Here is a 14149-nt window from a genome sequence, read left to right as displayed (position 1 = left end):
TAAACTCCCAGAACCTAAAAAAAGAAAATTAGGAGAAAGAGGTGTGGAGTGTATATTTTTAGGATATGCACAAAATAGCAAAGCATATAGGTTCATGGTAATTGAACCTAATGATTCAATTTCGGTTAATACCATAATTGAATCTAGAGATGCTATTTTTGAAGAAAATAGGTTCACCTCTATAAAAGATGTTATTCCAAAACCAAATGAATTGACAAAAGATGGTGAAAATGAAGCCATTGAATTGAGAAGGAGCAAAAGACCTAGAAAGTCAAAGAACTTCGGTTCGGACTTTTATATGTATCTAGTTGAAAGAACTAGAGATACAGTGAGCAACCAAATTTCATATTGCTTCAATACTGAGATTTATCCCAAGACCTATGAAGAAGCAATGAACTCACAAGATGCTCCCTTTTGGAAGGAAGCTATTAATGATGAGATGGACTCAATCATGGGTAATAAAACCTGAAAATTAGTAAACTTACCACCTGGTTCAAAACCAATTGGTTGTAAGTGGATCTTCAAGAAGAAAATGAAGATCGATGGAACTATTGATAAGTTCAAGGTCGGGTTGGTTGCCAAAGGGTTCACACAAAAGTATGGTGTGGATTATTTTGACACATATTCTTCAGTAGCTAGAATTGCTACAATTAGAGTGCTACTTGCTATAGTTTCTATCCAAAATCTAGTCATTCATCAAATGGATGTTAAAACAACATTCTTGAATGGTGATTTGGATGAAAAAATATATATGAAGCAACCCGAAGGGTTTGTGATACCTGGTCAAGAGCATAAGGTGTGTAAACTTGTAAAGTTTTTATATGGACTAAAGCAAGCACCAAAGCAATGGCATCAAAAATTTGATCAAGTTATTCTTGCTAGTGGATTCAAAATAAATGAATCTGATAAATGCATTTATAGCAAGTTTAATGATGGCAAAGGTGTCATAATTTGTTTATATGTTGATGACATGTTAATTTTTGAAACTGACTTGAAACAAGTTGAAATCACAAAACTTTGCTTTCAAACAAATTTGACATGAAAGACATGGGTGGGGCAGATGTTATTCTTGGTATAAGAATCTTCAAACATGATAACAATATAATGTTGTCTCAATCACATTATATTGAAAAGATTCTTAACAAATTCAATCAAAGTGATTGTATTTCAGCCTCAACACCATTGGATCTCAAAATAAATTTTGTGAAAAATGAGGGGAATCCAAAATCTCAAATGGAATATACCAAGATTATAGGGTGCTTAATGTATGCAATGACCTGTACTAGACCTGATATTGTATATGCAGTTGGTATATTGAGCAGATATACAAGCAACCCTAGTAGGTTACATTGGCAAGGTATAACCAGAATTTTAAAGTATTTAAAGGCCATTAAGGACTATGGTATATGCTATACCGGTTATTCTTCAGTTTTAGAAGGATTTTCAGATGCTAGTTAGATTACCAATAAAGATGATCACTCATCGACAAGTGGTTGGATCTTTATGCTTGGTGGAGGTGCAATTTCTTGGGGTTCTAAGAAACAGACTTGTATCACCGATTCAACAATGGCAGCAGAGTTTGTAGCACTTGCTTCGGCTTGTAAAGAAGCTAAATGGTTACGTAATTTAATTTGTGATATACCGTTGTGGCCAACACCTTTGTCACCTATCTCAATCCATTGTGATAGTGCAGCTACACTTGCTAAAGCATATAGTCAAGTGTATAATGGTAAATCAAAACATATCGGTTTAAGACATAGTTATGTCAAAGATTTGATCACAAATGGAGTCATATCAATTGACTTTGTGAGATCCAATGAAAATTTGAATGATCCTTTGACAAAAGAATTATCAAGAAATTTGGTGTCAAGAACATCAAGGGGGATGGGTTTAAAATCCAAAATTCTTGATCACTAATGGAGAAATCTCAATTCAACGCTAGATACAACGTCTAGTCTTGAATTCAATGAGTGAAAGTACACCATTCTAGTGGTTGGTACACTATGTGAAGTTTAGACATCCCAATATTGAATAGTGCATGTTTTTCTCGCCAGTGCAAATGTAAGAGTGAGTCATTGGACTCTTAACGAATCTTAAAAGTGCTATCTATGGCGGGAGCACTAAGATGTCGCCTATATGAATGTTGGTTTTCGGCAAACCACAAAGTTAAGGACTTTACTTTGTTACATTCATGAAAAGATAGTGATACAATGCCATAAAATGTATCGTTGAAGAACTTATGGTTGTGCATTGCTCAGTGTATGATGTGTTTATGAGGTTGGTCCAATGTCCAAATAGTTTAAAGCTTGTCTACCATCTTGAAGGATTGATTTCAAAGAACCTTTACTAAGATAGTGATTCAATCGAAAGACACCATTATTTATGCATATGAGTGTCAGATTATTCGGTGACCTTTTTGAACTCCATTTTCTAAATTTTGGAAATGACGGGGGATTGTTGGAAACTTTTTAAAATTTGTATGATGTACATACATGTAATTAATGTATATTCATTCATATTTTTTGTACATGTATAGTATTGTGAATGATTTTAAAATGTACATTCATTTATGAATGTGTTCATGTATATGGGAATCCTTGAATGAAAGGATAGATTAATGTTTTGATCTTAAAGATCATTAGATGCATGAATTAAAGTGCATGAATTTGTACACAATACTTTGAATCTATTCATACAAGTATTTAATGAGTTCTTTTGTTTCTCAAACAATCTTCCTATATAAAGAGGTCAAGTAGAGAGTGGTTTGCTGCAGAAAATCACTTTCCTACTATTGTATACTCTCTCAAAAGCACTCCTTAGTTCACAAAGGGTTTGTCTTGCTTTGTGTAAGAGTTTAAGATAAACAAATTTCATCTTATCCTAAAGGATATTTGTCCAAGATTATTGCACATTATGCCGGACAAATAAAGTTTAAAGGAAAGTGATATCTATCACGATTTGAAGCCAATTCTTGTCACCATATTTGCCAGTCCTTTGCAATTTACCCAACATTAAATGAGTTTAATTAGGTATCCAATTAGACTACTTCAAAATTCATTGCATACCCAAGCTTGTTTATTAGTGAATAGGTTTGGACAGGTCAATATATCTGGTTGTAGTTAATACCTCTACCTTAACTGTACAAATTTTTGCATCTGTTTGTCACACTCAAAACTTAAAGGGGTAATGACACTTTGCTCCTGTTAAGGTGAGGATCATGACAATTTACCCAATCAGGAATATTTTGTTTAGTATTTTTTCAAAATAAAGACGACGTGACAAAGGATCCATTAATGATTGAATTATATTTGTTAACAAGTTTTCCCTTTTTGCCGTTGATAAGTAATAGTTCTCGTCTATAAAAGAATAGAGACTCTTTTTAGGACAAAGGATCAACAATATGATAAGTAAATCAAAGAAGTCGAACGGTTAGGTTATTCACGGGTTAGTTAGCCAACCTGCAAAGCAAAATTATGAATTTTTGACTTGATTCTAAAGATTTGACATGAACCCCACGACCATAAGGTTCCTGTATGGATGGGTACCTAGTACACAAGGTTCGAGTACCTACACGTACCCCCCTGAGTATGGACTCGGGGCAGGGACGGTTGCAGGTGCAACCGTCCCTGACAAATTTCCTCTTCATCAACAGCGCGTAACTTCTTTTGTTCACCGTGTAACTTTTTTTTCCACAGGTTGTATTTTCACAACAGATAGTGGTGGGTCCCACACTTGGCGCGGAAATCGAGTTACCACTTGTTATCTGAGCCGCACATTTTTTTGAGGTCCAATCTGGACCATGAACCGTGCACGGTCATACTGATGACCGTCCCTGCCCCAATCCCCTGAGTATCTATGTTTAAGGAAATAAGATTAACAAAAAAATTAATTTAAAAAATTAAAAATATATAACTTCATTAGTTGTTCATCATTAAAATTAATAATGATAACATAACCATTATCTCTCATATATTTATCTAAACAAATTTTACTCCGTGGGTCAGTACCCGATCCGAGTACCCGATCCGTGAACATTCCTAATTGTTCTATTTCTTTCATTTACTATTTTTTTGGGCTTCTTTCAGTTACTTATGATATTGTTGATCCTTTATTCTAAAAAAAGTCTTTGTTCCTTTATAAATGGAAAATAGATGACCGTTAGTTATCAGCGGGTAAAAGGGTAGACTTGTGAACTAATATAAATTTGGTCATTTTTCTGTTTTTTTCAAACAAAACTCTTGTCACATCATCTTCATCTCTGATAAAATACTAAACAGAATATTTCTAGTTGGGTGGGCAAAGTCTCATTGTCCCCCAATTTATGGGGGGCAAAGTGTCATTATCCGAAACTTAAATAATTAAATCTTGTGGCTGCCATCATTTGCTGCCTTTGACGATTTGCCAATCCCTGAAAATTGCGGCAGCCTACGTGAAAGTCGTGCACTGTCAGCATCTGGTACGTGGTCACGTGCAACGCCTTTTCTGATTCCAACTTTTTCTTTTCTTATAAATTTTTTAGGAAAATGTTATTTACATTCTCATAATTTATTTTATCATATAATCTAATAAATAAAAATTATATAATTAGAATGATATTAAAAGAGTGATCAACATGATCATATAATCTAATAAATGAAAATTATATTATTATAATGATATTAAGAGAGTGATCAACATTATCATATAGAATTAATCTTTCCTACACTAACAGTGTATACACCGTCAGCGTTAGATGAATGACAAATGTGCAAAATTTGAATTTGAAATTCAACTTTTGCACATATGTTACGGATCCAACGGTGATAGTGCATACACTATCAGTGTTTATAATATTTACTCTATCATATAATATAATAAATAAAAATTATATGATTAGAATGACATTGAGAAAGTGACAAATAAAAATGAGAGTGCAAATAACATTTTACAATTATTTACTGTAGCAGTTTTATTTTTTTGTTCCTTTTAGGTAATTGACTGTTTACCTCAAGATGGTAGTATAACTATGTTGGTATTTATCCTACCAATTGTGGCTTAGATTGTAGTGTTGCTCAAATATTAACTCGTACTAATTTATTAATATTGATTCCACTATTACAAGATAATTGTAACTTTATTTAAAAAAAAGGAAAAAGCATTTATGCTGTGCAAGGGACATTAAAAATATAGTTGTGGTCTAGTTGATTTCCAATGAAGCAACAATTGGAATTGGGGATAATTTCATAAACCTTTCCTAATGTTTCTCATAATATTAGTTAGCGTCTCTAAAGTTTCAAAAATCCCTCGTATCTTCACATTTTGTTTAGCATTGTTAGTCCTTTTGGGCAAAAGTAAGAGTAAAAAATGCATGGGAGGACTGAGGAGATAGATTATCTTTCGAGTGCTACCTTATACCATTACATTTGTGAATTTTATAAAGCGCAAAAGGGCATATGTAATAAGTAATCAAATTACACCACCAAATGAAGCCAGAAAACCCTTATCGCAGTAAGACTTCTGCAGCTACTACAACAGCATGAAAAGACTGGAATATTAAGGCAAACAATTTAGTAGCAAAGGGAGCAAAGAAAGAACAAATAAGAAGAAGATTGGTAGCACATTGTGATGAGAAATAGCCTCAGGCATAAAGGAAATTCCGCTATTCGAAGGGATAAAAGTATGCAAAAGGCCATATTAGACCAAGCAAATTCAACCACCACCATGTTTGCTTATTATAAATCTCATATTTCTATCCATATATGTTTTTATTTAGATACTAAAATTGATGTCATAAACTAGAAATAGGATATATCTTTTTTATTTCAATTATAAAGCAATTTGATGAACTAAACGAAGGATATTTCAGTTGTGCAATAGTTTCCCAACTATTTGAGCCTCGCTGGTCATATATTGTTTAAACTAAATGGTTGAATAAATTGATTTATTTTTTTTTTTGTAAATAAAAGTTTGGATGATTTCGGCTCCGGTCATCATCACGGTTCAGAACATACCGTTGAGATCATAGATCACTTACAGAGATTTTTACAAATCGTCCACTAATATAGTTCTCATATTAATAGCGGGAATATGAATATACAACCTTTTTGTAAAAAAATAACTAGTACTTATCAATGAGCCAATTTGTTCTGTATGATACATGAGAGCACTCATTTTGCAGCCTCTGGTAGGATATATTGTCACGTCACATTGTTAAGAAAAGGTAAGTAAAATTTTTAAAATTTCGAGAGTGCTAAGCAATATTATCGGATCAAAAATTTTCTCTCGAAATGAATTGAAAACTTCAAAAACATTAATAATTTAAGCTGATTTTAACCAATCCAATCCAAACGTATCCAATACAAATATGTGTCTACGGATATCCAGGCTGCCTTACACAAATTTAAGCTGATTTTCCAATTATTACGCGAACCATTGTGAGAAAAACATTGACAACGATGGAAGGGTCAAATTTCAGTGTGAAGACTCCATCAAGGTCAAAGTACTGTTGGTTTGATGACTGGTCCACATACAATTGGGCCAAACGCGATTTTGAAATTCTCGGTCTGTGGGTTCAGATCGAGTGTGAAACAGAAACTCTGTCCGGACGCTTCTTCCCATTTTCCTCCCTTCACTTTGATGGCTGCTAGTTACAAATAGGATTTTTTTTTTTTAAAGTATAAGTGGAAGGTTTTGAATTTGAAATTTCTTGTTTACACACTCTCTCTCGTATCACTCAATCCATTCCTCCCTTCCAAATTCGATGGTTTTGAATTTGTCATGTCGAACATCTTAATTAGATTAATGGGTTAAATACCAAAAATCCTCCTTTGGTTTGACTAATGTTCACTTTACCTCTCTATAGTTTGGAAACCTATAATTTGACTCCCCGTCGTTTCAATTAAAGTAAAAGTTTGACGGAAAACATCTAAACTAACGTTTGAACGGAAAATGTCAAAATTGCCCCGCTATACGTCAAACCCTTGGAAGAATGTTGTGCATTTGAGAATGTGTAAAATACCAAAAATCCCCCTGCGGTTTGTCAAATGTACACTTTACCTCCCTATGGTTTGAAAAGCTACAATTTAACTCCCTGTCGTTTCACCTAAAGTGAAAGTCTGACAGAAATACCGTTATTGTAGATGTTTTCTGTTAGACTTTCACTTTAGTTGAAACGACAGGAAGTTAAATTGTAGGTTTTCAAATCATAGGGAGGTAAAGTGAACATTAGTCAAACCACATGGGGGTTTTTGGTATTTAACCCTAGATTAATCTTTCTATTTTCAGTGTAAGGTTTTTTTTGTTTGCCCATTTGAATGCATGCTACATAAACTTTATTTAATTTTATGATTTTTTTTTGCCTATGTGGTAAGTATTCTATGTTGCTAGTGTAAAAATGTCCTTACGCCAACTGTGTAAAAAAGAGTAATCCTATTAATTATCAAAATAGTAACAAAGACTGCGATTAAAATATAAATAATAAGTCCAGAAACTAGTTCCAATCCTTTTTTTTTTTTTTACTTTTTGTCTGCTTTCTTTATATGAAAAATTCCACGCTCCTAATTTATCGTACAAAAATTAACAATGCTGTTAACTTTATGTCATTGGAATCTCACTTGGCCTAAAAGAGGATCAACGTCAGTCTGGCACAATTATCAAAAATATAGAATTTTCTTTTCAATCTAATGAAAGTTAATTCCTTTTTGTTATATAAAGCTTGCCAATTCTCCAAAAAAAAAAAGTTAATTCTTTTTGAAGAAACTTAAAAGTATGCTCACTAAAAGTTTACAGAATTTTATAAATTGGTTGGCGTTAGGGTTATTATCTGGTTTCTCTGGTTCACAAAAGTGTTCTACAATAAACATATTAACGTATTTTTGAGAATCAGGAAATATTTGGTTATGGGTAGAGCGAAATGAGAGGCAAAAGAATGGGTCTTTTGTTAAACCCAAACTTCATAGGTCATAGTGTCTTGAAGGTTCCCGTAGAAGCCAATGAGACTTTAAAGACCTAAAACAATAGGTTAAGTTACTGAAATTGAAGTGTGAAATCTGAATTCTGAATCCATTGAGTTATTAAATTATTAAGAATTAAATCTGATACATTTATTACTTATATTTTAAAACAAGTTTTGCTTAGAAATTTCAATAATGCTGCTAAATTAATTCAAATGTTCTATTTGTTGTTGTCAAAAGCATTTGAACATATCAAAATTTGAGCATGTTATTAAATGCATTTGAACGTTTGAGTGTATATCATATTAAATGATAAGTAAATAATTTATCACTTATTTTTGAAAATAAATTTTAGAATGTATTAAGTGTCACTAAATTAATTCAACTGTTCTATTTTTTGTTATTAAATATATTTGAACATATTAAAATTTGAACCCATTAAATTTAAATGTTGAATTGAATTATTAAACAGGCCATAACCAATGAGACTTTATAGTATAAGACTGACTAATTTTATTCCAAAAAACGAAGGAAAAAAGTCATGCATGGTGCCAGACCATTTCTTTTTCTTTTATTTTGTCATTATTTTATAAACTCCTACACCGTCGTCGTGCACAAGACGTGAGAGTACTAATTTTAGTCCTTGCCCATCACAACAGAATTATACCTTCTTCTTGATGAAGAAATAAAAATCTTGTGAGGTCATAAATGTGCCATGTCGAGTGGAAAAATACACAAGTCAATGAACCAACGTCATGTTGGAGAAAGATTTTCTGAGCGTGGGACATTATTATAAATAAAAGGTATCAAATTCACTACAACAAAAATGGTCTTTCCTGACATATCTATAAGGACACTTGCTGGTTTGTGCCATTATAAAACTTCTATCATGACACTAGTTATCAACTCAATAATATATACTCTAATTTTTTTTATTTTATTTGATATAAAAATAATAATGTACCTTTAGACTCCCTATCATGACACTTACGAAAATGTGAGATACACCAAAAAAAATTAAAACACAAAACGACGTCGTTGGATTTTGGCGGAAGATTCCTTTGCCAAAACACTTAGTGAAGTCTCAAAACTTCATTTTGCCTCCCAGTGAAATTTTGCTTCTTCTTTATCTCTCGCACAAAGTCTTTCTCTCGGCAAACTGTCTCTCAAAACTCTTGGCCAAAATTTTGCTTTCCCACAAAGTTTTTCCTGTTGAATCTCTCCGCAATCAAACTATCCTTGCTTTCCCATTGAAGGGATGTAATTCCATGATAAATTTTTGCCCTAAATTGATTTCTCTCGGTTGCCTAAATTTTTGCCCTCTGCCTCTCTCGGCCACTTTCCTCTCCTCTGCTCCCTACCTCTGCCGTCCCGTCGCCCCTACTCTTTCCCTCTCATCATCAGGTTTAGGTTCGTCAAAACCAGAAAATGGAACAACATGACATTGAAAAGGACGAGTTTGAATTCTCCAAAAACAACGAAGCCCTAATTTTTGGTCCCGCTTCTCAAATCTCGCGGTTTCGCAATGTCGTCGACATCGGCTGCTGCAGCTTCTTCTTCATCCTCAACGGCGTCGTCTCAATTCACCTACACTACCGGCACGTACTTTCCGACTCCGTTTCACCTACAACAGCCGCAAACCTATGTGGCTGCTGCCGCTGCCGCTTCAATTCTGCAATTTCCTGCTCCTCCTCCTGCGGTTCCCCACGTTTATCCTGCTCCCGCTACAATCCCTACCGTGTACTCCCTCCCTCAGTATCAACAGGTACGAACTTTTCTATATCCAATCATTAAGCCACGTTGTTTTTTTTATATGAATTTTGGATGGAATATTTTTGGAGAGATTTAGGGCAATGATTTCGGCTCTTTTTCCTCTTCCCCTGACATTTGAATTCCCTTGTCAGCAGCTATGATGAGAAACTATTGATCTTTTTAATTATTGGTAGGAGTCGAGATATGTATACCATTGTTGTCTATGTGAGTGGAGGAACCAGGAAGTCCAATTTTTCGGTAAAATACCCGGTCTGTTCATTTATATATATGGCTTAATTCATTTAGGAAGAACTTCCTAAATTGATTTAGGAAGTTGAATTTAGGCATTAGAAGAACTTTAGGTTAATGTTTTTCTTCTAAAATTATTGACCTTCTTTATTGTTGAGGTGTGATTATTTACTTAAGTTGATATGATAGTGGTGGAGATTTTAGTTTTTAGAAAAGAGGGAGGGGGGCAATGTAGAAGGTGAAGGGGATTTCACAAATTTTAGGGTGCAAAGGTGGGCCAAATAAAATATTGGGGAAACTTGTCGCGTGCACCCAGGGGTTTTGTATGTGTGGGCAGAATTGCAGACTTGCTGAGTATTCATTTTGCTAGCTTCTGATGGGCTTCGTTTCTTTATGAACTAGTAGAGTGGGAACTGAAGTGTGGAAGTAGTATACTCTCACAGCTTCACAGTAGAATGTCTTGTCCTTCAATTTCTATACACCATCGCCTAAGAGAAACGGAAGCAAATGATTTTGAAACTTTCAATGTGTATAAGAGCTAATTATGAGCAGCAGACTTGAGAGTTACTGCAGAAATGAAATGAAATGAAATGAAGGAGTTCTCCTTCATGTTTGTTCTTGGATTACTGGCCAACACATTACTTGAGTAGCTATTGCATGACTACATTTCTGTATCCTAACTGCAGTTTCTTTTTTTCTTTTTTTTTTATTCAGACTTTGCATGGGGAGAAGCTGTACCTTAGATTATGCTGCTTTAGGAGGCCCTGAAATCTAAACCAGATATATAGAAAAATTATTGGGACTTTGGGAAGTGTTATATTATCTTGTTCTAACCTTATAACAAGAAGCTGATGCTGCTGCTTGCACGCAAGGAAATTTGCCCGGTGACAACACTGAGGTAGACGTGCTCATTTCAATCCAAAAGGTGGAGTCTAATCATTCGACAGATTTTAGTTGCTACAGCCACTATTCTTTTCCCAAGTTACTAAGTTGATTGCTTCAATTAATTAATTTGTTAGGCATACTAGACTCGTCAGTGAATGTGTCTTCATACTTGAAACATGTTGTCAAAATTTGCTGCTCTAAAACAGTTTACTGCAGTACTTGATCAGCAAAACATCCCATCAAACCAGAAATGAAAGTAAATTTTGGTCCCAGGATCTTGAACTGATTCTTTGTAATGAAGAAGACAAACCATACCGGCCCATTGTTGGGATATCAATCTGCCAATTATCTTCAATTTCAGCATTGAAACAAGAACAAAAAACTAGAAATTCATAAAGGTACGACATGAATTGGAAAAAGGTAATCGAAAAATTGGTCTTTCAATGTCGGATTTCCATTATCTGAGAATACAGAACTATAGTACATTACATTCTACTAAAAGTTACTGAAATTTTGCAGCCAATTTTACAGGGCACATGCTTATTACTTGCAATGATTTTATAAATACAGAGTTTTCATATTCAAACCTACTTTAAGTTAAGCGATATCTAATACTGAAAAAAATGTTAATGTTGATCAAATAGATAATCTTGGATAGCTTATCCAGACGCAGTGGTGTATTAGTATTTTTTTTGGGGCTGACTGTCGCAGTGGTGATATTATTGTGGAAGTTTGGTGACCCAGGGGTTTTGTATGTGTGGGCAAGAGTTCTTTTTTTTTGGGAGGGGGGGTTTATATTTGCATCTTAATTTAGGTATAAGTATAGTTTGAGGAAGAGGAATGATGGCAATATTTAAAGTTAAACCAGTCAGTTCTTAATATCTGAAGTTTTGGTGGACAGGCCCAGCAATTATTTCAGAGGGATGCACAAACAATAACACTTGAAGCGCTAGAGAGTGTGAAAGCTGCGCTTGCAAGTAGTGAGATTGAGCACAAGGCCGAGACTAAGAAGAAAGCAGTACCTCGTAAGACAGCAGGGCAGGCATGGAAGGATCCTACACTTGCAGATTGGCCAGAGAGTGAGTTTCATGTACTCTACTCCTTGTGTGGTTGCATTCATCATTTTTTATGACAATTTTCGCCTGTCTTAATTCCTTCACTGATCTTGTTTTTGCTAGTATTAATGCCTTCAGTATTACTGTTTGTGTTGTGCAGATGATTCTCGTTTGTTCTGTGGTGATCTTGGTAATGAGGTGAATGATGATGTTCTATCCAAAGCATTTTCAAGATTTCCATCTTTTAACATGGCCAGGGTGAGTTATTTGAACTCGTCCACTTTTTATATGTCTCAACCTTCTCTTGTTCGAATTATCGAAACTTTAATTTGTCTCCTTGTCGTGGTTGCCTTTGGTGAGGTTCTGACCTGATTTTGCATGATCCCTTAATCTGATTTCGAAGAAGTGCTTTGATCTGATGTACGAGTTTAAAACTTTGAACTTGGACAACATCTATGGTTATGTTTGTGTGAAATAAGATTAAATTTTGCTAGCATATGATTCTTTAGCTTAAGGGATGCTTGGTATCGAACACTGTTCTGGCTGATCATACTGGTGCTTCTACCATCATTTTTATAAAAGAGAGAAATTTAAGAATCTCTCATGCCTCTGAGCTCTTGAATCTGTGCACTTTTGTGTCTGCATCCACACTCGTCCCTTTTGTCGTGACAAATGCCCCTTGTAGTTAGTCAAACATAATATATATTATCTGATGTTTAAAGGAGAATGATTAATCTGCTTAGTCATACTGTCTTTTGTTCAGTGCATTACTTGACAGTGTTGGTACTGTGATCACTACTGTATGTAATGTTGCCTGGACGACGAGCTTTAGTTTCAGCTTGTTGACAATGTTGGCTGTTCAGGCACCAGTTAGTGATTGGGAGTACAATGCTACGCTCCCCAAAACTGCTTCAATGATTGATTTGGCTTCAAAAATAATGATGACTTGTTTAGCACTGACTTAAGTGAGGACCAGCTGAGGCAGAGACTTGGACACATGTCCCACACACCTTGTCAAGTAGGAAATTGCAGTACATAGTTATGTCCAATATCTATAATTTTTTCCATCGCATTTGATAGACCAAAGGCTATATTTCTAGCATGACATGATTTCTAGTAGGTTGAATTGCTTGAACGCAAACTATTTCCTGGGGTGTTATTATATTATTATTGTTGCAATTTTTTTCCTATCATTTTCCAATCTCAAATGCTCAAGAATTGGAAAAAAAATTTCTGTTTCCCCAGATCACTGTATACACTTTTCTTCATCCCTTCAATTTCTCGGCTGTTTTCTCTTCTTCTGAAGGATTGGCACTAACCTCTACTAAAGCATAGCCGGACTGCTCCACCTAGAGATGGCTGAAGGAAGTGGAAATGAGGAGACAACTCTTGAGCATACATCAACATGGGCAGTGGTAGTTGTTTGTTTCATCTTGATGAGCCCAAACAATGTACTATATATATACTATACCTCTCGTGGATCGTTGCTAATATTGTACAATTACGTTACCTGACTTTTAGCATTTCTTTCAACTTGTTAGGGATGAGAGTCTTTTTGTTTGTGCACAAGAAAGTCTTTCAAGTTATTGTAAATGAGAATCTTTCGGTACTTTATTGGGATTTTAGTACTTGCTTTGAGCACTTGTTTGCGATTTTAGTACTTGCTATGTTTGTACTTGTTATCGACTTTTAATTCAATGAATTATATTTGAGTATCGACTTCTTCTTTTAAATTGCTATATGCATTCTGCTCTTTGAGATAATTTTACAAGTCCCTTGGGATTCTGGTTGATGGAATGTACAGCAGGGAGGACTAATTGCAGGTTGCTTCCATATAAAAAAAAAACAGGGAAAAAACTCCTGGCAATTAAAAGTGTCAGCATAGCTTAACTTCGAAAAACACTAATGACAAATGGGCATGTCGTCCAAAGCAGTGTAAATTCACATGGCTACGTGTCCTTAAAGTCATATATTAAGACAACTAAAGATGCCTTCATAAATTGGATATACTACTGATCCGCTACTGATGTTCTAATGCTATACGGATACTTTCGATTATCACAAAAAAAAGTTTTTGTTGGCAGAGGGAATGCTATAGCAGCATGGTTTTCCTGACACGTTTGAATGTTGCTAAAGATTTGAGGCTATCCCCACATTGGAAGGGACAACACTCGCCCTAGGTGTGAGGATAGATAAAATGTCAGGTTAAATTGTCTATACTGACACTTTTAAATGCCGCTAAAGGCCATTTTTGTTGTAGTGATTGTAATGATTATG

At 34.7% G+C, this 14149-nt stretch overlaps 1 protein-coding gene across 1 annotated transcript; it reads left to right on the top strand.

Annotated features, from left to right (window-relative positions):
- Positions 1-9456: 9456 nt before the first annotated feature.
- LOC113766236 (RNA-binding protein 42-like) lies at positions 9457-13325 on the top strand. The gene is made up of 4 exons (XM_027310447.1): positions 9457-9696; positions 11719-11896; positions 12033-12130; positions 13118-13325. Exons 1-4 carry the CDS (start codon positions 9457-9459, stop codon positions 13205-13207), a joined length of 606 nt encoding a protein of 201 aa, XP_027166248.1. The 3' UTR covers positions 13208-13325.
- Positions 13326-14149: the final 824 nt, after the last annotated feature.

The sequence above is a fragment of the Coffea eugenioides genome, chromosome 3 (assembly GCF_003713205.1).
Source record: "Coffea eugenioides isolate CCC68of chromosome 3, Ceug_1.0, whole genome shotgun sequence".
NCBI lineage: Eukaryota > Viridiplantae > Streptophyta > Magnoliopsida > Gentianales > Rubiaceae > Coffea > Coffea eugenioides.
The sequence above is the reverse complement of the archived record's forward strand: the minus strand, read 5'-3'. Positions and strand labels throughout refer to the sequence as shown.